Genomic DNA, 23,066 nt, shown 5'->3' with positions numbered 1-23,066 from the left:
AATCCAACCTTGGAAGTAGCTCGACATACGCCCCGAAGGCACAGCGACTCTGCGCCCGAGGTCTATAGGAGGGTGATTAGAATCAGCATGATCCTTTTGCATAGATAATACCCACTCACCTAATACACACTAGAAGCAGGACTGGAATATTTGCAACAAGTACTGCGCTAGCTTCCGAGCAATCTTGTAGGAGAGCCAGAGCACGAATTTCATTTCAGCGGGAAAGGTATCTGTCAACTCCTTCACATTCAGGGCAGAAGACGAAGTGCTGAATAGAGCGCTGCACATTGTGTACAGGATTGCAACAGGGTTAACCACGTGGAATCAAAGCCTTAGCTGCTGTGCTTTTCTCACAGGCAGGAGCAAGGCTGTGGTTTATATCAGGCCGTGGTCAGAGCTGACGCTTCCTTTCGTCTCACTACCTTGGGCGGCTACGCTCCTTATTCAGCACATTGGGCCACTCCCATATGCAGCTTCCAGGGCACTGGCGTAAATTCTCCGTGCCTTGTTGCTGGGATTCGTGCATTTATCCCTGCTTCTTTTGTCCTGCAGGCTTATATGAGCCATGTGTGCGGAACAAGGATCTGAAGCCATTGTTTTTCTCTTTTGCGGCTTGGCCAGGTATGGCCCTGGGATGCCAAGGCCTGTTCTCCTAGGATTTCTATTATTGCATGTTTGTTCTCACTCGTGGCTTGAACTACCTAGATATATATATCCTTGCCGTGCTCGGCCGAGGTTGGTAAGATGGATTGACCGAACCATTTTAACGTACAGTAGGGGAATATTTAGATACTATGATACTCCCTGTCCATATCTTGATGTTCGGACCCAGACATTACGGCCGCTCTAGTGTCTAACCATTTCCCGAGTTTCCCTAGTGAACTTTATGTGACACCCTAGGAGGTGGGGGGTGGGGGCGATAACGGTGCGCATTAAGCCGAGGATACCTGGTATATCCCCGATCAGAACCCCACCTAAAAAAGGAGAGAATTCCAGACTTCGACCAAGAGGCACAGAGCCATTCTTCTAAGAGCAATTTCCAGTGTTTCTAGCGATTCGAACCGGTGCTGGCGTCGTATATATCACATGACAACTTGCACCCTAGCTAGGAAGTCAGCATGATCAATCAGCGCCCAGCCCTGCTGGCATCCATGGATATTTTGCTATATACTTCTACTTAGGTATACTTACCTATAGTCCGGTGTGTGACTCGTTAAGGGGGGCTCTAACTATGAAATGCTGCCCATAGCACGCAAGCCGCGCACGCCCGCACGTGAAAGACTAAGTGGTCCCGACAGAATGGTAACCTTGGAAAGTGACCTCAATCCAGAAAATTGGCCCCTTCTACAGACCACTCTTAGAGAATACCCTATCTAACTAGCTTTTTGCATAGATCCTCTCACTATACTACTCCATTTAGAGACTTAGTGGTTTTTATTACAGACGGATTACGATCATTTGTGGTAGGGGGATATCCTGACTTCTCCTATTTGACCACCCTCATACCATACAGCTATGTTATATGGGGGTTAACGTAGGAAGCGGAGGTAAGTGGATCTACGCAAAAAGCTGGCCAGCTAGCGTACTGTATGTAGTTAGCTGCGACGCTGATCACTTGAGAACGCTGGGCTGGCCTCACCAAGGAGGCACATCTCCGCACTCGATCGCAAGTCTCCGGTCCACCCCTGGTGGCGGGCCAAGTATGTAAAAGCAGGACTGAAGTTGCATCAATCTATTGATCTTGATTTGAGCCCAACTTGTGGTATGCTTACTGCAACTGCCGAGAGATTCACCGCAGCAAGTATATCGTCGCTGGAAGCTGGCGTCTAATCCAATAGTTGATCCTTCTGCCGCAAACTTGGGACAACGGCGCGTAATGCAATCCATGGTTGTGGCGTACATTGTCACATCGAAGGATCAATACGAGGGGTTGGAATCAATCATTGTGGAGTATATTGTCGCATCAAAGGACCAATGCGATGGGTTGAGGTTGGGGGGAGGGGGTGTAGCCGTCTGTTGTCCTGCAGTATAACCGCTGGTTGAACTATAGTATAGTATGTTTCTATCGTGGGCTGTAAGCCATGAAAGCAAGTTGGCAAGCAGGCATTACTAGAGAGGGGACGACTGGGCCGGGCAGGAGCGCAGGCATCTTGTAGCATCCAGAAAGAAGCTGGTCCTCTAGAGATAAATTCACCATAGGATAGACAAGCCTGACTCGTGGGGATGGGGGCTAGGTGGGACTTGAAATGACAAGAACTGCGAAATCTTGCGGATGGAAACGGGACAATTATCCTGATCAGGGTAGACATACCAGTAGTCACACCGTATTTAAGCCCAGACGCGTCCCCTCCAGCTGCCGTGAGGCCGCTTCTTGCCCTAACTTGATCACCTCCACGTGGGTGCAGTCTAATCTCTTGTTATGGTTGCATCCTGAGGGTTGAGACTCGCAGGTACAAAACACACTCTTCTCCCCTCAATATACTCTTGACCGATTCAGTCAGTACCAAAGCTCCTAGTCTTCTCGCCGTGACTTGGTGCGGTCTCATCATGCCTTGGTCTCTTCGTGCTCTTTTTTGCTTTTCTTCACCCCAGTCGTCGGAGAAAACCGATCTAACCACGCGCGATACACACAATGCCATTCGTTTGCGAACCATTCGCAAGACTGCTGGCAAGGCTCGCATGCCTGCGTCTCCGCAGCAAACATCTGGCGCCAGTACCTCCCAGCCCATGGTACCGATGATTCCGATTTCGCCCTTATCAGATACAATCAGCACCTGTCCCTCTACTTGCAAATCAGACTCAGAGTCCAGAGTCGCCGCCAGCTCAATAACCACTGGGAGTTCTTCCTCACCCGCCCAGACACTTACCAAGTTACCTCTCATCGCATCCCAGGAAGACTGCGGCCGCACACCGTATATCCCGATCCTGCAGGGGGATGGCACACTGAGACCGCCACGGATCTCATTTGACGGCTATGGCGCATTTGGGGGCCGGTTCGCACCTGAATCCATCATGGACTTCATGAGCGAGCTGACCTCATTCTTCGAGGCCACTGTCTCGGACCCCTCGTTCTGGGAAGAGTACGCCACCTATTACCGTCCCCAACAGTCGCCGTTGCAGAGGGCAAGCAAGCTGACGGCTTTGGCTGGAGGGGCGACCATCTGGCTCAAGCGAGAGGACCGGAATGAATATGGCAGCCACAAGACTCGCAACATCCTGGGCCAGCTCCTGCTAGCCCGTCGGATGGGCCTCCCCGAGATCGTCACCGACTGTGCAGCAGCCAAACATGGCAATTTCACCGCGGCAATGTGCGCACGTCTCGGCTTGCGCTGTGTCGTCGTCATGGGTACCGACGATGCCCAGGCCCAACGGGAAGACGTTCTCGAAATGAAGATGCTGGGTGCGAAGATTGTGACCGCACGCACCCCCTCCGGCATGGGCAGCCTGCGTCCTGCAATCACAGAGGCACTCCGCTATTCCGTCTGCAACCATGAGACCGCATACTATCTCATGGGAGGACCGGTGGGCCCCAATCCCCTGCCCACGATGACCCGCACGTTCCAGGCACTCCTAGGCGAGGAGGTTGCAGTCCAGATGCACGAGGCGACGGGCTGTCAGCCAGACGCTGTCGTCACCGCCGTTGGCAGCGGCAGTGGCGCTGTTGGTCTCTTCCGACCTTTTCTTCAGAACTCCGCCATTCGACTCGTTGGCGTCGAAGCCGCCCAGGCAGCCGCCCTGACTGATGGCGAAATTGGCGTCCTCCAAGGTGCGCGGACATTGATGCTCCAGAACAACGATGGCCAGGTCCTCGACTCGCACTCCATCTCACCGGACCTCAACCTCTCCACCGTGGGACCCGAAGTGGCTCATTGGAAGGACTGTGGTCGAGTTACAATCTGGACTGCCACGGACGCGGATGCCCTGGACGGGTTCAAAACTCTGCAGCACCACGAGGGGATCCTGCCTGGACTGGACTCGAGTCACGCGGTGGGCAAGGCAATTGATCTTGCGAGGGAACTTGGACCCGGCAAGAACCTTGTTCTGTTGGTGACGGGCTGTGATGCCATTGGCACTCGGGGCGTGGATGTTTGACAGGTCTCCTTGGGGGCGGAAGCGGGGGAGGTTTGACCGGCGCCAATTCGAGAGGCCCAAGGCTTTCTCTCGTGGCTCTCTCTTTCTTGATCACTTTTCTAGGTTCCATTCGTTATACCCTGTGTCCTGTGGCTTGATGGCGTTTTGAATTCTCCATGTTGATATTGCCGGCACTATATTCTTTTGTATCATAATCATAGTTCAGGTTCAGGCTTCGCCAGGCCTTGAAGTTCGTAATGCATTCTACCATCTCGAGTCAGGGATAGCCTACCAATACCAGGGTCAGCCCGACCCGGAAACAGATGACGTATAGACCTATGCATGAGGGTTTCCCCTCGTAGACTCGATCTCTTGCCTCGACCCTGAGATAGAGCACATTGCATGGCATTGTACTACGCTGAATCTCTTGAACACTCGTCACCCAATCATTCGTGTCGGCGGCATGCACACCGTGACTACGTAGCAATGTGGGCTAGCATTATTGCAATTTATTTCTGTTGAAACACTTTTTGCTTTTCTATCGAGATCATCAGTCATTGGTAGGTTCGTCATGTACATCATGCTTGGCGGTGTGGTATCTGCAGGTTCATCGCCAAATCAATCCTCGTGTGTCACCGACATGTCCAAAACCTCCACTCGTCCTCGCCCGCGGGTCTCGTTGCCGACGAACTCGTTCAAGCCCTTGAAGGCCCCCGGTTCGGCGAACCCGACCACCTCCCACTCATCCCCTCCAACCACTTCTTGAGACTCCACCGACTCGATATAACTCATGATCTTGTCCTTCACTGTCCCCGGTGCTTTGGGTGCAGTCTCTGCGTCAGACCCGCCGGCTTCCACATCGGAGTCCTCCCGTTTAGCGGACTTCTTGTTGCCCTTATTGCCCTTCTTGTTGGATTTCGAGCCACCCGAGGGCGCTTCCTTTTCCTTGCCAGACGTGGCGCCGGAAGCTGCCTTGACTGACTGCTTCAGAAGCGAGACAGGGCAGGTCACTCGAAGACGCATCCGCGCCCGCATCACGGGAATCGGCTGCCAGGCAATAAGAGCTTTCATGGCATCCAGCGCTTGGCTCTTTGCAGAGCGATTCGAGGATACGCCCGTCCACAGCGGCTTCCGAGGCTTATCCTCACCCGCTTCGCTCGCAGGGTCGTTCGGCTGCTGCTGCTGACCACTCGCCGAACTCAACTGATCTAGCGCCTTGGAGATCATGCCTGGCGTATATACGCGCTTGGTGGTGGGATCGACCAGTCGACCAGACACGATATCTAGCACCTCTTTCTCCACGCGCTCTAGGATATCCTTGCGCTCCCGCTCGCCGACCTGCACTTCACCCTTTCGCAGAATCTCCTGGAGGACCTCATCTCTGGGGGTGTCTGCACCAAAGGCCTTGGAAAGCTCTGCTGAGGGTGCGGTCTGGGCTTTTGATACAGACAAGAAAATAGTGGGGACTTGCAGCACGTTGTCGAGGTCTTTTTCGGCGCCGGATCGATATTCTAGCAGTTTGTTCTTATAGCAGGCAAGCTCGAAACGCTTTTTACCTGAAACGAGTCCCAAGTTAGCAAAATAAAAAAAACCCGTGCATCGCCATGGCATCATCCCTACCTTTCTTTAATCGAACAATCGACACATTGGTAAATTTGATCTGGTTGGAGGGTTGGTTGATCGGCATGGTGGAAATAGAAGCCTCTCAGGGCGGTGGGAGAAGCGGAAAAGGGTGCACCAAAGAATGAAGTCGGGTCAGAAGTATAAACACGCGGGATATCAACGTGCAAGAAACCGGTCGGTGGCAACACGAATATTTGCAAGTTTCCACTCTCGTCCCTCGAGATCTGCGGATGCTGAGTCATTGTCATTCCGCTTGCAGCTCGTGACCCCTCGTGACCCCGCATGACTCAGCTTAGTCAGGACTGCCATCCCGTGATTGGCTCCCGCTTATCACGGTGACTCCCGGTCCGGCGTCATCGTCTCCAGGGTTCCCCTTCTCCCCAACCTCCTCTCCTCATCTCCGATTGCAGGCTTCGTTTTGCTGTCGACCCTCATTGTCTATTCCGGTTATTGAGAACTCTGGTCGTGTAAGCTTTGCTCTCTCTTCTCAACCCATCCAGGTCGCGTGATCGTTTGAGTCGGATACTGATAAGACCCGGCGCCTAGACTCAGGTACCCGCTTCTCAGCAACAAGCTATCACTATCCGTCATCTTCATCATTCATCGTTAAGACTATCCATCATGAGAGTCCTACCCGCCACTCTGCTGGTGGGAGCTGCCTCGGCGGCTGCCCCGCCCCTCCAGCAGGTCATGGGAGCTCACCAGGAGCAGGTCGAGACCCTGTCCAAGCAAAGCTCAGACTTCTTCTCAAAGCCGCTCCAGAACCTCCAGGAGCATTTCAAGACGCTCTCTTCCGAGGCCCGTGAGCTTTGGGAAGAGGTGTCAACCGTCTTCCCCCATATGGATCACTCCCCTATGCTCTCCTTGCCCAAGAAGCATGCCCGCCGGCCCGACTCGCACTGGGATCACGTCGTCCGTGGTGCTGACGTGCAGAGCGTGTGGGTGGATGGTGCTAACGGCAAGGAGCGTGATATCGAGGGTAAGCTTGAGGCTTATGACCTTCGTGTTAAGAAGGTGGACCCCACCGCCCTAGGCGTCGACCCGAATGTCAAGCAGTATAGCGGTTATCTCGACGACAACGAGAACGACAAGCATCTGTTCTACTGTAAGTCCGTATCACCCCAATCAATATCTTCTGACTCTAACATCATATGAATAGGGTTCTTTGAGTCTCGAAACGACCCCAAGAATGACCCCGTCGTTCTCTGGCTGAATGGCGGCCCCGGCTGCTCCTCCTTAACCGGACTTTTCATGGAACTGGGGCCTAGCTCCATCAACAGCAAGATCAAGACTGTATACAACGACTTCTCTTGGAACTCTAATGCTTCTGTGATCTTCTTGGACCAGCCTGTAAACGTGGGATACTCCTACAGTGGCTCTTCCGTCAGCGACACCGTCGCTGCGGGCAAGGACGTCTATGCTCTGATGTCTCTGTTCTTCAAACAGTTCCCTGAATATGCCAAGCAGGACTTCCACATTGCTGGCGAATCCTATGCCGGGCACTACATCCCCGCATTCGCTTCGGAGATCCTCTCTCACAAGAAGCGCAACATCAACCTCAAGTCCGTGCTGATTGGCAACGGTCTCACTGATGGCCTGACCCAATACGAGTACTACCGTCCCATGGCCTGCGGTGATGGTGGATACCCGGCCGTTCTGGACGAGGGCTCCTGCCAGTCTATGGACAATGCCTTGCCTCGCTGCAAGCAGATGATCGACGCCTGCTACAGCAGTGAGAGTGCTTGGGTCTGTGTCCCTGCCTCCATCTACTGCAACAACGCCCTCCTGGCCCCTTACCAGCGCACTGGCCAGAATGTCTACGACGTCCGTGGCAAGTGTGAGGATGAGTCCAACCTGTGCTACAAGGGTATGGGATACGTGAGCGAGTATCTCAACCAGAAGAGTGTTCGTGAGGCTCTTGGTGCCGAGGTCGACGGCTATGATTCGTGCAACTTCGACATCAACCGTGACTTCCTCTTCCACGGCGACTGGATGAAGCCCTACCACCGTCTGGTGCCCGGTGTCCTTGAACAGATCCCTGTGCTCATCTACGCCGGTGATGCTGATTTCATTTGCAACTGGCTTGGCAACAAAGCTTGGACCGAGGCCCTCGAATGGCCTGGCCAGTCCAAGTTCGCCAAGACCGAGCTCGAGGACCTCGTGATTGAGCAGAACGAGCACAAGGGTAAGAAGATCGGCCAAGTGAAGTCGCACGGTAACTTCACTTTCATGCGTCTCTACGGCGGTGGCCACATGGTTCCCATGGACCAACCCGAGTCCAGTCTGGAGTTCTTCAACCGCTGGCTGGGTGGCGAATGGTTCTAAGAACCCCGATATATTATTACTGCATTGACGTTTGCTCTTCTTTTCGTGCGATGTGATCTCTCGCTCGATGATGTTCTGCATACAAACGGCACATGATTGTGGAAGGTATAAGGTCAACAGATTCGCAATATCTACCTAGCTTGTCTCGCTCCTGGTGTTGGCCGAGCTCATAGTAAAGAAGTATATACGTGTCTAGGAAACTTCTGAATCGAATCTGTTTTCTGTTATGATTAAGCTTGAGCATATCAATAACTCTAAAACTAGTGGCATGTAGGATGAAATGAAGACATTTGCATGGATGGGATCGGGGGGAAGCATTCGGAAGACCGCAGCGCCGGGAGGGCATCGAAGCAGACACCAAGGTCCCTCTCCACCATAGAAACGGTGATTCATACGAAGTAGATCATACACGATACAGAACTACGTACAAGCTACTGCCTATAAAGGCATTCGGTGGGTAGGTAATATCTACAAGGCTAGACAATCTGACCGCCACGCAACGTTGGGAGATGAGCCAACCGGCGCCGCTAGGGATCCCGCCGCGAAAAAAAGCAAAGCAAGATGATCGGTTTCATTTCATATTGGTATGATTCATTTTCAATTTTTAGGACTGGCATCACACCCAGTCCAGCGGGGAAAAGATCCCACGGATGCCCATAGAAACACACCGACAATAAAGGAATCCCTCCATAAACCCCCGGAAAACGACAACACAATGGCTTAGCCCTTCTTCTTGGACACACCGACGGTGCGGCCACGGCGACCAGTGGTCTTGGTGTGCTGACCGCGGACGCGCAGGCCCCAGTAGTGACGGAGACCGCGGTGGGAGCGGATCTTCTTCAGGCGCTCGAGGTCCTCACGGAGCTTGCTGTCCAAGCTGTTGGAGACAACCTGGGTGTCCTTGCCGTCGGTGATGTCGCGCTGTCTGTTCAGGAACCAGCTGGGGATCTTGTATTGGGTCGGGGTCTGGAGGATGGTGACGATGCGCTCAAGCTCTTCGGTGGTGAGCTCACCAGCACTGCAAAAGAGTTTTGTCAGCATTTTGGCTCATCACGGTAATGAGAATTTCATCTGAGTAATCTGCAATGCCCTGGTCGTGGTTGTCGTGTTTGTCCTTCCACCAGAGATTTGTCTCGAACGGGAGTTCACTAGTATCACCCCGTCGATTCGCACATCAAAAACAGCGACCCCTTATCTGTGTACACCAAAACGTACTCCTGCGACCAGGAGACATTGCAAAATTCCCACATGGAGTTGTATGGTTGTATCGAACGTACCGCTTGCTGAGGTCGACATCGGCCTTCTTGCAGACCAGGTTGGAGTAACGGCGACCGACACCCTTGATCTGGGTCAGGGCGTACATGATCTTCTGCTTGCCGTCAACATTGGTGTTGAGCAGACGCAAGATGTACTGGAAGTTCGTCTTCTCGCCGGACACGAGCGCTATAACCGAGGAAAGTCGACATGTTAGCCTTGCATTTTTCGCTTGGTCGAGGGACCACCCCTCCGGCCACGTTGGGAGGCAGATGATGTTTTTTTTGCGTAGCTGGTGACAGGTTGCATCGAAGAGAGCGTAAGGGAAACAACGTACACATGATGGGCGATGGGCGCGAGGGCTCGCGATGGATTGTCGACAGAGGGATGGAGAGGAGGAAGTCTCGAGCGACTTTGCTTCCGTTGTGGGATCGGGTAATTGGTGCACTAGCTCTGTTTGGACTAGCGCCAAAGAGGGCTCGCTTGATGGACGCTAGTCCATATATAGACAGATCCTTAGTCACATGATGATTTGTCCGACAGATAGGGAGAGTCACATGACTGATAGGTACAACTGGTAATACCCACACAACAACGGTGCAGTGCGTGTATTACTCGGTTGGTATGACTCGCTCGACGCAAAGATGTTCCATGATGGCGCGCATGTCACTTGTGGGCTGCATATGCAACCACTACTTGCACCGGGAATGATCGGTGGTTTCCTATATTTCCAATGGCATTCCTCCTAACTTGCTCCCCGCGCAGCGGGGCATGATTCCCGACCACCTCTCCAAATAGTTCAACTTCTTGGTCACCGCTTCATGTGTGAACATGGAAGTCGTTGACAACTTCAGAGCTCTATTCATCGATGGCTCGCACCATGTATCTGACGCTGGTTAATGCATTGGTCACGCAAGTGCCAGCTGAGAACAGCCATGATTTACCGCACTCGAGCTTTCTTTGTTTCTAGGTTGAAGGACTCGATCCAATCATCCCCTCCGATGGCGAGGCACTCTGATTCTATTGTGATCGAAGCGCTTCTTCTATGAAGGATTCTTTCTTTCAACTCGGCCAGAACTGCGGTCTCCTCAATTTAGAAACACTGGGGCCATTCAAGTCCTCGAGTACCATTCGGATTCGCGATGGTCGCCTCAAAGAGCAAGCAGGGCGTGCACCAAGCGCCATCTCTTTCATTGAATTCGAACGATTCGATTCTTTGTGTGCAAAACTGGAATTAGCTCAAGGTTGGCACACCGTGGCCCCTTGCACGAGGGAAATAACGAAGATAAAGAACGCTGTTCCCTCGAGACTTTGCTGAGCTTGTTCGTCGCAGTAAACTGATCTTTCCAATTGTTCAATCCTGGTCTTTTCATCACTCTATATCCTTCGTTTCCTACATTCTTTTCTAATTTTTATGACCTCGAAACCCTCGACCCAAGGCTGCACGCAGTACCCTCTCGGCGTTCCAGTGTCTTCCGGCAACATGGAGAATGCTCCGTATACAAGAAAGGTCTCAGAGAGAGAGCGGCAACTGGAGATCCAGCAAGGTCTTATTGACGAGCCCCCAGACTACTTGTATGACTTGGACGCACTACGGGATCCGCCGGTGGATTGGCTCTTTCTGGGTCGTACATCGACCGATACATCAAATTGGCGCGACAGATCCTTGCCATCCTACACGGAGCTTAGGGTGGTGCTGAAAATTCACTTCTGGGGCTTGGCCAGCAAGGCCAAAAAAGCCAAGGTCAAAAAGGCTGACGCCATGCTAGCCCTGTGGAAGCTTTTCTACTACCAGGCAGAAGAGCACCGGCCAAAATCATGGGACGAAATAACGGACGCATCCCGCGATACTGGCCCACGACTCCTCCGAATGGATCTTGATCCCACTCCTCAGCCCTATAGTCGCCACCATCCCTGGCTTCCCTCGACTGCCGCTAGTCCTGGCTTTGTTCGTCCGGCCAATGCGCCCGAGTCGATCCCAGATGGCTACGTTGAACAGTTTCTTTTCCCTGTCACGGATACGCAGGCAGTTGATGTGGAAGGAATGAAAACTTTCGACGAAGCTGGTGATAGTGGCGAGGGTGCAACGACGAGAGAGGTGAGGGAATCACCCAGCGACAGACCAATGGGCCGAGCCAATGTAGCCTTTGCCGAATTAGAGCCCCAGGGGCCCGTGCCGGCTCTTGAGGTCAATATGGAGCCTGCCCGGGTGGCGCTCGAGAGAGCTTTGATGGACATCCTCTATGCCGACCTTCGTCGCGACCCTACGGCACAATACCCCGGTCCAGTTCAAATGAGGACAGCTCTTTGCCACGACGATCTGAAGGTTCTTCAAGCGGGCACCTCTCCCTCCATTCGTGATATAGTGGCCAATCCCCAAACTTTCGAATTCAGCCCGCATGATATTTCTGGGTCTGTGAGCTACCCATATCGGGGCCGAGGTCCCGTTTGGCGAGCCAACTCGTGCTCTATCGACAGCATCATCGTGCTGGGGATACTCTGCGATGCCGGATGCACCGTCATCGACCGCAAAGATGGCCGACTTGACAGGTTCACAGACCTCGAAAAAGCCTTCATCGAGGTTATCAACTACGATTGGGACTCGTTCGAAGACAGCACCTCGTCTGATTTTCGCGACATTTTCTTCCGTCGGCTGTGCCAGGTGATTCCTTCCATCAAGATGGGAGAACTCACCCCAACCTGGGCAATCTGGACGGAATGCACAAAGAACTTTGCACAATTCCACTCGCTGTACCGGGAAATTACGTTTGACTGCCCATGTGAAGGCCGTAATGTCATCAGCCAATTCGAGCTCCTCTCAGACTGTATCGCGCCAACTCTCCATGACAGCGATGAGTTCGGGGTCGACGTGGCAACGCTAATCATGCGCGTCTGGCATGGGAGAGTCTACACTCCCTGTCCGCATTGCGGACGCAGAGAGGGGGGCTGTTTCGAAAGGCGGATCGTCAAGCTTGCGCCCCGCCTGGTCATCTCGCATTATCAAGATAAGAAGATCAAAATTGTCGACCACACCGAAGATGTCACCTTTCAGTATCTGGATGCGGATGGAAACATGGCAAGCGCAACTTATCGCTGGTTCGGAGGTGTCTACAGCAAGGACCAACATGTCCGAAACTTCTGGCCCGACGCGAACCGAGGCGAGAAAGACGACGGCACAATCTGCATGTACGATGGCTACTTGAACTCGGGCGTTATCATCGGTGAAGTCCCACCGGGGGACCTGAAAAGCCGAGTTCCCGCCGATTGGATACAGAAGGGCTTTACCGTGGCGGTATATGAGCTTGTGAAGAACCCTGATGATGAGTTATTCAAGATGGCCGCAACCACACTCCAGAACATGCACGACACTGCCCAAGCGGGCAGGTATATTCTTCAAGAAAGGCAATGGCCTCAACCTGTAATGCCGGAGCCAACTATTACGTGGCCACGCATTCTGCCTGTTGCTGGTGAAGCTTGGCAAGACATCATCCGCAACGATATACCGCGGCCTGTCGGTCTACCGAGAAACTATCTTACCGCACCGCAGTTGAATGCGTTGTATCAGCGCATCCAGCATGTTCCATTCGTCCCCATCAATCTATCATCGGAAAAAACTCCTTACGATAATGTGTTTGACTCAATTGACAACGGTGTGGATGTTCTCACCAAATACCCCGAGCTGTGGCGGGACGGTCAACCGGGTCCCGAAGGCGCTCTCAGTTTCCCTTCGTTCCCCCGATCATTTCCACAACCTACACCTTCCTTCGACCCTTTCGAGGAATTTTGTAACAATGTACCTGGTGAAATACAGACCGATCTGGTCATGCCAGGTGCCGCACCACCCATGCCTGGCCTGTCGGGGAGCAATATTGACGGACGCCGCCGGTTGAAGCCATCGGATATAACTATGCAGGATATCTCGCTTGATCTGCGCATGAGCTGGGCAAAGCGGCATTATCAATTGGTCAATCAATCGAAGTCCGATGTGAGCATGCGAGATGCCTCACTCGCACGGTCGCGGGGTACGAGGGAGCAGACACTGCGGATTGGAACAAGGAAGCAGAATGGACCAACGAAACGCACACAGCCCAAGGCCAAGGTGGACCTGGACAGAGTAGTGCAAGGTAGGGTGTCCAAGGAAAAGGCTCGCAAGGGGAAAGCGCATGAGAAGGAGGTGTCCAAGGAGGAGTTATCTGACAGCCATGGGTCAGAGAAAGCGCCTGCCTGACGCACAAGATCTCATGGTACATCGTCTGATGGAAAAGGAATCAAAGGGAGAGCTCCCAAAGGCAAGGCCGTGAAGAGTGATGTTACAGCACAATCTGAGGAAAAGCCATCTAACAGCGAGGAACACAATGGAAACAATAATGGTGTTCAAGATGCAGAGGCGGAGGAAGCGCAGCCACAAAGGAGGCGACAACCGACGCGAAAGACGACCCGAGCAAATATCTCGAAGAAAAGGCCGTCGGCTGCAGCTGTCCTGAAGAAGGCTGCCACAAAGAAGGCTGGTCCGAAAAAGGCTCCCACGAAGAAAGCTGGTGTAAAGGGAAGTTAGGGCCGGAAGCGCAGGGGAATCTGAGGGCATGGGAGATGTCAAGCTGGCCTTGGCTAAGGTTGCTTTGGGTTAGATTTGTTAGATTTTTGTATAGCTTATTGGGGACTGCTTATCGTAGTAATCCTGGAATTTCATACAGTGATTTCATGGTGAAGGAATGCGTATGCCTGTGTCTCTCTTTGCTACACTAGTGAATAATGGGGAATTGGCGGATGCCAATCACGGCGTATTGGAACTCCCCTCAGGCCCGGCAAAAGTCGGTACTGGTACCTGGGATACTTAGGGCACTCTGTAGTGAGGCGCAGTACCTGGTACCTGGGTGCGTACGTGGAGTGATTCCCCGCATATTCAACCTTTCTACCCCGGACGGATTCTCTTCCTCTCCTTTCCTCTTTTCATCCCGTTGCAATCCTCATCCTTGTAGAAGTCAGTCCTCCTTAAACCTCCCCTCTGCTTGTCTAGGTCTTCCTGACTTCCAATCTCCCAGCTAAACAAGATTGTTTCCACGGAGCACCGACAAACTCACGTCCACTGACAAAGAGTCTCCCATGTCTCCTTGGCATACGAATTGAGAAGGTATCTGACAGTATCTTTCACTCATGAATGATCTATGATCTATTTACAAAAATCCCAGCCGGGCCACATATCCATCGGATCTATCAACACAAAGGGGGATCCATCCAGCCCGCAAGAAGCACAAACACGCAACAAGCAAACGAAAGCAAGGAATGCCGGCCGAGCTCTACAGTCGTGCGCGGGGCTCACCCTTCCGCTTGGACGGGCCAGTGGCCACGTTGTTCTTCTTGGGAGCAGAGACGTAGCCACCAAGCTGGTTGTCGGAGTTGGTGATGGCCCCCTGGGCATCACGCTGGATGCCCAGTTCGACCAGCTTCGCAAAGGCCTTTGCAAAGTGGTCGAAGAACAGATCCTTGTCCTTCGCATACTTCTGGACCCATACTTTAAAGGACGGGTCCGTCTTGAGCGCCATATCGGTCGGCAGCATCATGAGAGGCTCGTCCCCCTCCCCGGCATCGGGGTCTTCATATACAAACTGCGACATGCCCGTTGACAGCTTGCGGGGCTTCCAGTCTAGTTGGAGCAGCAACTTGAAGAATGAGTTGGAGAAGCGAGTCGGGTTCGTCACCCACGGTCCCTCGAAGCCACTCCGGTCGCCGTGGCACCGACCGAGGTTGTGACCGCCTGTCAGCGCGACGATCTCCTGGTCATTGAAGCCCATGCGATAGAAGATGAAGCGAAGGTGGTCGGCACCTTGTGCGCCGTCTGGCAACCGTCCCCGAGGTGGCACCTTGGAGTCGTCGACCAGATCGGTCCGCCCGCCCTGCCATGGGATCTCTGGCCCGCCCAACTCCTTGATCGCAACTACGCCCGCCAATGTCCAGAGGTCGGAGTATGTGATCCATGGGTGCTTCTCCTTGATCGGCTCCAAGAACGCCCGCCCGTGCTGCAGACCCGCATTGGATGGGTCACCACCCTCCGCTTCGTATCGCATGCCGGCGCCGTTCGAACCTCCCGTATCCGACTCAAGGTCATAGGTGCCGGCGGAGTGCCTGTGGCCAACCGACTTGTTAGCGGATGCTGTTTACAAAGCCGTTGCTGTGATCGGTCGGGGGAGCGGGTCCAGGGTCGATCGGGATAGCAGAATCTCTCGCCGCAAAAGAAGTGAACAGGGCTAACGTACCACGCCAGTCGCACAAATACTGGGCCTGCACTTCCATCGTCATAGTCAGGCTTCTTGAGCTGGGCGGCGATGTCCTTGCGGACCGCCTCATAGTCGCCGGCGCGGCTCATTCTCGGCCGAAAGGGTTGTTCAGGAGGGTTTAGGGGAAGTTCCAGCGCAGTCGAGGTGAAAACACAATTTATCCTTTTGGCGTCACAGGCTCACCTCGACAGGAGGGAATAGAGGAGGGAGAAGGGAATGGATAAGGGTCTGGAGTTGTCCTTCCCACATGAACGGCCAGGCGCCGGTGGATCCGCGAGTCGAATCAACCTGCAGCCAAACATGCCGAGGTCCCTTTTGTTGCTCCGTTGATGTTATCGTCCGGCTTTACAACAACCCCAACACCACAAATTAGTAAACTACATTTCGGAGTGGTCTGACACGTACGAGAATTTCGGCTCAATTTGTGCTGTCTATGTTCCATGGGGTATTTCACATTTCACTCTTACTTTTGATGGACTAGACCGATATTTTCCTTCCATCACCGACGAGCATGAAGTCATTTCCGAGTCAAATGCTGTCGGAGGTCAAGAACATGCCTCGGAACTCAATAACCGATATCGTGACAACCCGTGCGCCGCTGTTCGTGGTGCGTGTTCCGGGGAACACAGGTGAGGTTTTCGGGCCGGTTCTTTTCGTCCATTTGCAGCCGTCACCCGCAGTGTGTTGGTAGCGACTTGGGCACCCTAGTTACCGCCAGAAAAGCCACAATGCTACAAACCCCAGCTTGTGAGAATTCATCTGTTTTGCAAATTACCACCATCTCAACTCGACACATAGAGCCTTTTGAATCATCACTGGTTGACGCCTGTTTCGTCTGCCTCCCATTCAGCATCCACATCCTCCTCTTCATTCTCCTCTCGATCGCCCTCTTTCTTGATCCTCTTCTGTGTCTCGCAGATCCAGAGGCTCGATAGCGCCTCCTTGCGTTGACGCAGCTCTGCCTGTGCCCTCAGCATTTGCAGCTGTCTCTGCATCATCTGTGCTCGTGAACGAGATAGTTGGATCTGCTGTCTCGAGATTTGCGCATTTGCCTTGTACTTTTGTCCCATCGCATCCGCGCCCTGAGCTAATTTTCTGTATTCCTTGACCAACCAGTACTTCTGGCGTCGTAGTCGATGTACTCTCCGCTCGAGCCTGCGACGGTACTTGCTCCCCGCCTCATCGATGGCACTGAGCACCTCGTTGATTGACGCGACATTTTTGGAGCGGAGGCTCCCTGCTTCCATGTGCTTTGTGACGCACAGCATGGTCGCGACGATGTCCGTGGAGATCGATTCCATTAACTTGGTTTTGCCGTCTGGTGTCAGCTTCTCGAGACCTTCAAGGCGCATCACGCAGGAGCCCGGGGTAGTTTCCATGGTCGCTGGTGGGATATTTGGGTGCGCTTGGGATGAACTAAGGCAGCCTGTTTAGTTGAGACTGTAGAACGAAACGAAAGCTCATTCTAGCGGAGTCTGACGTGGTAGAGGGCTCTGACCTTCACTGCTCAACAGAAAACACAGTCATGGAGTAGAAGGATGGATGGCGTAGTGGGAACGGTAAAAAGGTCGCGACTTCGCGATGACTGTGGGAGGATGGAACGGGGTTTTCTGGTGAGAGATCAAATAAATAAGTGGGTGTTGGGCTTTTGGTCTTTTTTTTGGTGAAAAGGCAGTGGTGGCATTCTCTCATTTGTTCTCTGAGACCACAAGCAAACAGTTCCCCATTTTCATAAATTCTTCTGTATCTGTCCCTCCGTTTGTTTAAAGAATTTCTTTGACTTCATCATATCCGCGTTGTTTCCTGTTTTATAAGCACGGCAAATAAGCGCGTCTATGATCGTATGTATATCCAATTCCAGATGCAGATCTATTTTACAGACGAGCTTACCTAGTTATATTGAGATATCTGCCAGGAGTTCAATGTCACTAACTAAGTTGTCCGAAGAACTTTTACTTAACAGCCAGGTAATCAATTGCAGGAATACCTACAGCTAGGGACGATATTACTCAGGTAGGAAGTTGCCTGGAAGATGCCTACAACGAAACAGTGCTTCCGTAAGCATGAGAGATGAATCCATGGGTGACTTATACATGTATCAATTCTCAGATATCCTTCCTGCCTTTAATTTTGAAAAGTGGCGACGCCCACTTCAAATTGATCTCAATATGGTCAGCAGTCGCTATCTAGCTGGAGCCCCTGGCCAGTGACAGGCGAACATCCTGTAGCATGCTGGTAGATGGAAATAAAAATCCATCAATCAGAGTGGCCACATAAAATACTAGCGATGGGCCTAAAATGCTAGTTGTACCCTTTGTTATACATTCCAGGTAGAAGAAGAGCAATAGGCAAGTACTTGTTGAATTTCCAAGTCCGACCCTAGAAGTGATTCATCGTGAAGACATCCTGCCAATGCAGGCTTACCAGCATAGAGCGGCAATATCCAAAGCTCTTTTGAAAGGCCTCTACCACCTGTCCTACATGGTCCATACGTTGTGATCTCTCTCCTGATAAGCAAGTTCCCTGAGGATTCTATTGTCTTTATACTAAAGCTGGTAGCGTGCTCTTTTCCTCTATAAGGCTGCCAAAGCCGCATGGCCAATCTCTTTGTCATGAAAGGTTCAATATAGGCTGTACGCATCCGGCATCGTCTCCCGAGTATACCCATATCGCGTCTCGGCGTGTCAATCACTAACCGACGGATTGGGAGTTGATTCCGGAAATTCTTCAATTTTGTGGTGGCCGATCTACAGAGCTTAATTGTAGTGATTGATGTGTAGCTACAGTATGATATCTGTATTCTGTAAGTGAGATATCCACTGCACTCGGGCTATAACGCTGGCTCTCAGGGTCTGGATATATACATGACTTGATTTCAAGAAGTGAAACATAAGATATACGTTAAGCATTTGGTGCACTCCAATCCCAGCCCATATAACTTCATGATGAATATATTTTGGGTATAGATAGACCGGATCGATCTTCTCTACTGGGCGATATAATTAACGCTCATCTTCAGGCACCAAGGCAAACACAGGGCCCACTTGGAGAACCCGACTTTTTCTTTGCTTCATGATTGTTATTAATATATAATAATATTATTGTTACAGCGTCATCAGTGTCATCTCATGTTTCTATCGTCCGTCAGCCATCAGGCAATATCCCAGCATATAGTGTGGGCCATTGGGAAGCCTGCGCTTATGTGAGATCACGGCAAAGTATGAAGAGATCCCAGGTCCTTTACCTCTTCCCCTTTTGTAGTCGATTCAATGTGAATATTTTTACTTTGGGTCATAGGAATATGATGCATCTTGCTATAGTCAGGACGCGTAAATTGTGGAAGAGACTCCGAGCAATCAAATCCGGAAGGAACGACGGACTTAGGGCTCCTTCAAAACTCGGCCCCGCGTGTTTGCGCTGTTTGCCTCTCAATTATTTCTCATCCCCGCGAGGTCCGCCGCTTCACGTACGCGATTTGCAAGCTCACACGATGTCGCGGATCGAGGAGCTCCCAGATGACTTTGATGAGTCGATCAACCTCAATGAGGTGCCACCTCAGGTTGTCCAGGACCTGCCGCAGCCTGGGTTCGACGCCTTCGCTGCGTCCAACGAAGCGCCCTTCCCCATCAACGAAGAGAGACTGAAGGAGGTGGAGAATGACCCTTCCGCCCCTAAGCTGCCGCCAGCGATGGCGTCGGTCAAGTCACATTCCAAGGAGGAGTTGCTCGACATGATGAATAAGACCCCACTATTCATGACAGACATTGAGAATGCGGGCGATGAGCGTATGTCGGATTGTTCTTGGCGCTGACGTTGTCACTTTCAAACTAAGCTGACTTTTCTCTTGACTCCTGATAGACGGCGAAAATGTCCTCCTGGATGCACTCACTGCCCTCCAAAATGAAGGTACCCGGGCCGAGGTTGCGCAGACCTTCAAAGAACAGGGCAACGAAGCGGTACAAGAAAAGCGGTGGATCGACGCGAAAGAGTTCTACACAAAGAGCATCTCTGTGATCTACGCCAAGGAGGACAAGTGGGAAAAACCGGAGGATCCTGAGGCTGAAAAGAAATTGCTGCGTCAGATGGAGGAGTTGTCGCATATCAACCGGGCCTTGTGCAATCTTGAGCTTGGTATGTCTTTCAGGCTGTATTCTGAGCTACGAGTGATCGACTGACATTCTCCTCCCTCACAGGCAACTACCGCTCTTGCACTCTCGACTGCGCCGCTACCATCAAGCTCAATCCCAAGAGCGTCAAAGCCTATTATCGCTCCTCGATGGCCCTGCTGAAGCTGGAGAAGATTGCCGAAGCTGAAGATGCCTCCTCGCGTGGACTGGCTATCGACCCTGAGAACAAAGCCCTTCAAACTGCCGCGAAGAAGATTGCCGAGCGCAAGGCTTACGTAGAGCGCATTACTGCTAAAAGGAAGGCCGAGGAAGAACTTGCGCGCAAGCAGAATCTTGTTTTGAGCACAGCTCTCCGCGCCCGCCAAATCCGAACTCGCAAGACCGATCAGCCTCCGGAGATGGAAGATGCCAAGATCAAGCTGGTTCCCGATCCACTCTCGCCGGAAAGCTCGGTTGAGTTCCCTGCTGTCTTTCTGTATCCCATGGATGCCCAGTCGGATTTCGTCAAGGCATTTTCAGAACTACACTCGATTGCTGACCACCTTGACTATATTTTCCCCTTGCCATGGGACACCAAAAAAGAATACTTGATCAACAACGTCGAATGCTTCATGCAGACTGTCTCGGGTGGGCTGATCAAGGCCGGCAAGAAATTGCCGCTGCTGCAGATTCTTTCTGGCGGAAAAGTCGAGGTCGTTGACGAGCTTGTCCGGATCTTTGTGGTGCCAACTTCCAAGACCGGGACGTTCATTGCCGAGATGAAGGCTCGGAAGGAGGGATGAGACCGATGACTTTGCAGGAGATCATTTTTATCTCATAATCTTGAGAGTCTCGCGTCTATCATCACAGTGCACCCATGATATCTCCCAAACAAAGGCTGCACTCTTCTCTAAAAAGAACCGCCCAGCCAGGGGGGGCATGCCGAGGCTCTGAAATGGTATTTACCCAGTGATTCGTTTGAAACAGAAGCGAAGCCGTGGAAGGAAAAAGTTGATACCCCGTTCAAAATATACTCTTTTGTTCTGTACATAGGAATCGAATATAGAAACAGCTCATGACGAGTATGGCCCCTCCAAAGGCAGCATCTGTCGAGTTGGAGTGTTCAGAATGGCGGGGTTGTCGCTCTAGGAGAAGGCCGAGAATCAATTGGGTAATCTCCTTGAAATGGCGTGGAAGAATCAGGGACCTAAGCGCGTCATATTGGCCCGACTTTATCTCATCAGTTTGTGACGACCGCGGGGAATCTCCTTCTGCAGGCCTCTTGTCATTTTGCCGGGGCTGTCAGACGGAGCTTTCTCTGGCGGAAGGTTATCTCGACTAATGAAGTATATCACCCGCTTCTCTGCTGAAATTCCGCATTCACAATCCATGAATCACTGATTGGTGGATGTGGCCAACCTGTTTGGAAGAGACGCATCGGCCTTATTCCATATCTGAAACTTCCAGAGTTTGAGAACATGTCCCTAGTTGAGTCCGGTCTCAACACTTCTCTTGTCACTCTACGATGAGCTTCTTCAGCTTACAATGCGGTTCGATTCGAGCTCTTCGGCTCTCGTGCAGAATAAGAAACGGAACATTAAGCTCCTTCGGCCGAGCAAATTCCTTGTTCTTCTCGGAGTAACCGCGACGATTTCGCCACGGGTTATCGGTCCGAATGCAGGGCTTCTATAAATGACAGTCACCATCCAGAGGAAGACTCCTGTTCCAGGCTCCAATTCCTTGAACAAATGCTAAAATATCATCGTTGGAGTTAAATCCCCGAAGACCACAGCCAGACCATTCACCAAGATGATGTATCTTGCTACGCGTACTCTGGCATTGGCAGCTAGCCTTCTCCCCTCGCTGTGCGTATTCCGACTTTTCTCTCATAACTGATGTACAATTTGCTGAGACGTCATCATCCATCCAGAGTTCAAGCATCTGGTCTGCAGACCGCCGCCATTGCTATTGGAAAGCTCTATTTTGGCACTGCCACTGATAACTCTGAATTGAAGGACACGGCCTATGAAACACAACTGAACCGCACGGATGACTTTGGTCAAATCACCCCTGGAAACTCTCAAAAAGTAGGAAGCCGTCCCTATCCTTCTCCTGGGTCTGTTTAACTTATACGTGGTAGTGGGATGCAACTGAGCCGACGCAAAATACCTTCACTTTCGTTAATGGGGACGTGATTGCAGACCTAGCCAAAGCTAACGGCCAGAAATTGAGATGCCATAACCTGGTCTGGCATGAACAATTACCCAGCTGGGGTAGGGAAGCTCCATCTCTCCTCCCTGCGTGACTTGGGCAAAGCATTGATCAATGAACAGTTACTGGTGGTACATGGACGAACAAGACGCTGCTAGCTGCGATGAAAAACCACATCACCAACGTTGTCACTCACTATAAGGGACAATGTTATGCATGGGATGTGGTCAATGAAGGTGAGTATCTCCATACAACCAACAAGAATTATCGGCTCCTTCTGACCTATCCTGTCAGGCCTAAATGATGACGGAACCTACCGTGACAGCTTGTTCTATGAGTACATCGGCGAAGCTTATATTCCCATTGCCTTCGCAACAGCCGCTGTCGCCGATCCCGACGTCAAACTCTACTACAACGATTACAACATCGAACACACCGGGTCCAAGGCCACAGCTGCCCAGAACATTGTCAAACTAGTCAAGTCGTACGGTGTCAAGATCGACGGCGTCGGTCTCCAGTCCCACTTTATTGTCGGCAGCACTCCAAGCCAGAACTCCCAGGCTAGCAGCATGGCCTCCTTCACAGCGTTGGGCGTGGAAGTGGCCATCACTGAACTGGACATCCGTATGGCCCTCCCCTCGACAGATGCCCTCCTTGCCCAGCAGAAGACAGACTACGAAAATACCATTGCTGCATGTGTGGAGACAGACGGCTGTATCGGTATCACCATCTGGGACTGGACAGATAGATACTCCTGGGTACCGAGTACCTTCTCAGGCCAGGGCGCAGCGTGCCCTTGGGATGAGAACTTGGAGAGCAAGCCTGCCTATACAGGGATTTTGGCTGCTTTGAATGGTACAGCGACGGCGTCTACCACGGTAGGCTCGATTTCTGGAGCTACAGCGCTGGCTACTGCTACAGCGACAACCACAAGGGTTGCTCAGCAGTACGGTCAGCGCGGTGGAGAGGATTGGACTGGTGCGACGACGTGTGCCAGTGGATATACTTGCGCATATCTCAATGAGTGGTACTCGCAGTGTCTGTGATTGCCATCCTGGGCTTGGGTTACGATAATTGCCTCGATACCAGATTGGGAATACAGCCGGGTTGTGTCGTCTCTAACATCCACACTCGTCGGTATGTTGTTCATCGTTAGTCTACCACGCTCACTTGGAGGTCAAATCTTAAAGCAAAGATAAGC

The 23,066-nt window shown here is 52.1% G+C and overlaps 9 protein-coding genes across 9 annotated transcripts; 5 read left to right on the top strand and 4 right to left on the bottom strand.

The window, feature by feature from the left end:
* Positions 1-2,547: 2,547 nt before the first annotated feature.
* On the top strand, positions 2,548-4,092 carry N7459_000075 (tryptophan synthase; the record flags this gene model as incomplete). The annotated part of the gene is made up of 1 exon (XM_056939260.1): positions 2,548-4,092. The coding sequence occupies one exon, from the start codon at positions 2,548-2,550 to the stop codon at positions 4,090-4,092; it is 1,545 nt and encodes a 514-aa protein (XP_056803540.1).
* A 597-nt stretch (positions 4,093-4,689) lies between these two features.
* Positions 4,690-5,758, bottom strand: N7459_000074 (guanine nucleotide exchange factor SDO1; the record flags this gene model as incomplete). Its single annotated transcript, XM_056939259.1, has 2 exons — positions 4,690-5,627; positions 5,692-5,758. 2 exons carry the CDS (start codon positions 5,756-5,758, stop codon positions 4,690-4,692), a joined length of 1,005 nt encoding a protein of 334 aa, XP_056803539.1.
* Positions 5,759-6,315: 557 nt separating this feature from the next.
* cp3 (carboxypeptidase C PRC1) lies at positions 6,316-8,019 on the top strand (the record flags this gene model as incomplete). Its single annotated transcript, XM_056939258.1, has 2 exons — positions 6,316-6,799; positions 6,854-8,019. The coding sequence occupies 2 exons, from the start codon at positions 6,316-6,318 to the stop codon at positions 8,017-8,019; spliced, it is 1,650 nt and encodes a 549-aa protein (XP_056803538.1).
* A 720-nt stretch (positions 8,020-8,739) lies between these two features.
* N7459_000072 (40S ribosomal protein uS13) lies at positions 8,740-9,648 on the bottom strand (the record flags this gene model as incomplete). Its single annotated transcript, XM_056939257.1, has 3 exons — positions 9,611-9,648; positions 9,297-9,462; positions 8,740-9,037 (listed from the first exon to the last, which is right to left on the bottom strand). The coding sequence occupies exons 1-3, from the start codon at positions 9,612-9,614 to the stop codon at positions 8,740-8,742; spliced, it is 468 nt and encodes a 155-aa protein (XP_056803537.1). The 5' UTR covers positions 9,615-9,648.
* Positions 9,649-10,687: 1,039 nt separating this feature from the next.
* Positions 10,688-13,501, top strand: N7459_000071 (uncharacterized protein; the record flags this gene model as incomplete). Its single annotated transcript, XM_056939256.1, has 1 exon — positions 10,688-13,501. One exon carries the CDS (start codon positions 10,688-10,690, stop codon positions 13,499-13,501), a length of 2,814 nt encoding a protein of 937 aa, XP_056803536.1.
* A 1,069-nt stretch (positions 13,502-14,570) lies between these two features.
* On the bottom strand, positions 14,571-15,637 carry N7459_000070 (peroxidase; the record flags this gene model as incomplete). Its single annotated transcript, XM_056939255.1, has 2 exons — positions 14,571-15,396; positions 15,528-15,637. 2 exons carry the CDS (start codon positions 15,635-15,637, stop codon positions 14,571-14,573), a joined length of 936 nt encoding a protein of 311 aa, XP_056803535.1.
* A 723-nt stretch (positions 15,638-16,360) lies between these two features.
* N7459_000069 (uncharacterized protein) lies at positions 16,361-16,927 on the bottom strand (the record flags this gene model as incomplete). The annotated part of the gene is made up of 1 exon (XM_056939254.1): positions 16,361-16,927. The coding sequence occupies one exon, from the start codon at positions 16,925-16,927 to the stop codon at positions 16,361-16,363; it is 567 nt and encodes a 188-aa protein (XP_056803534.1).
* Positions 16,928-19,038: 2,111 nt separating this feature from the next.
* Positions 19,039-20,457, top strand: N7459_000068 (HSP70/90 family co-chaperone CNS1; the record flags this gene model as incomplete). Its single annotated transcript, XM_056939253.1, has 3 exons — positions 19,039-19,333; positions 19,407-19,679; positions 19,742-20,457. 3 exons carry the CDS (start codon positions 19,039-19,041, stop codon positions 20,455-20,457), a joined length of 1,284 nt encoding a protein of 427 aa, XP_056803533.1.
* A 1,006-nt stretch (positions 20,458-21,463) lies between these two features.
* On the top strand, positions 21,464-22,911 carry N7459_000067 (putative endo-1,4-beta-xylanase; the record flags this gene model as incomplete). The annotated part of the gene is made up of 5 exons (XM_056939252.1): positions 21,464-21,519; positions 21,585-21,741; positions 21,795-21,927; positions 21,988-22,101; positions 22,160-22,911. 5 exons carry the CDS (start codon positions 21,464-21,466, stop codon positions 22,909-22,911), a joined length of 1,212 nt encoding a protein of 403 aa, XP_056803532.1.
* Between the last annotated feature and the right edge of the window lie 155 nt (positions 22,912-23,066).

The sequence above is a fragment of the Penicillium hispanicum genome (assembly GCF_028827665.1).
Source record: "Penicillium hispanicum strain IBT 35686 chromosome Unknown utg000001l_segment0_segment0, whole genome shotgun sequence".
NCBI lineage: Eukaryota > Fungi > Ascomycota > Eurotiomycetes > Eurotiales > Aspergillaceae > Penicillium > Penicillium hispanicum.
This window is presented reverse-complemented; position numbering and strand designations above follow the sequence as displayed.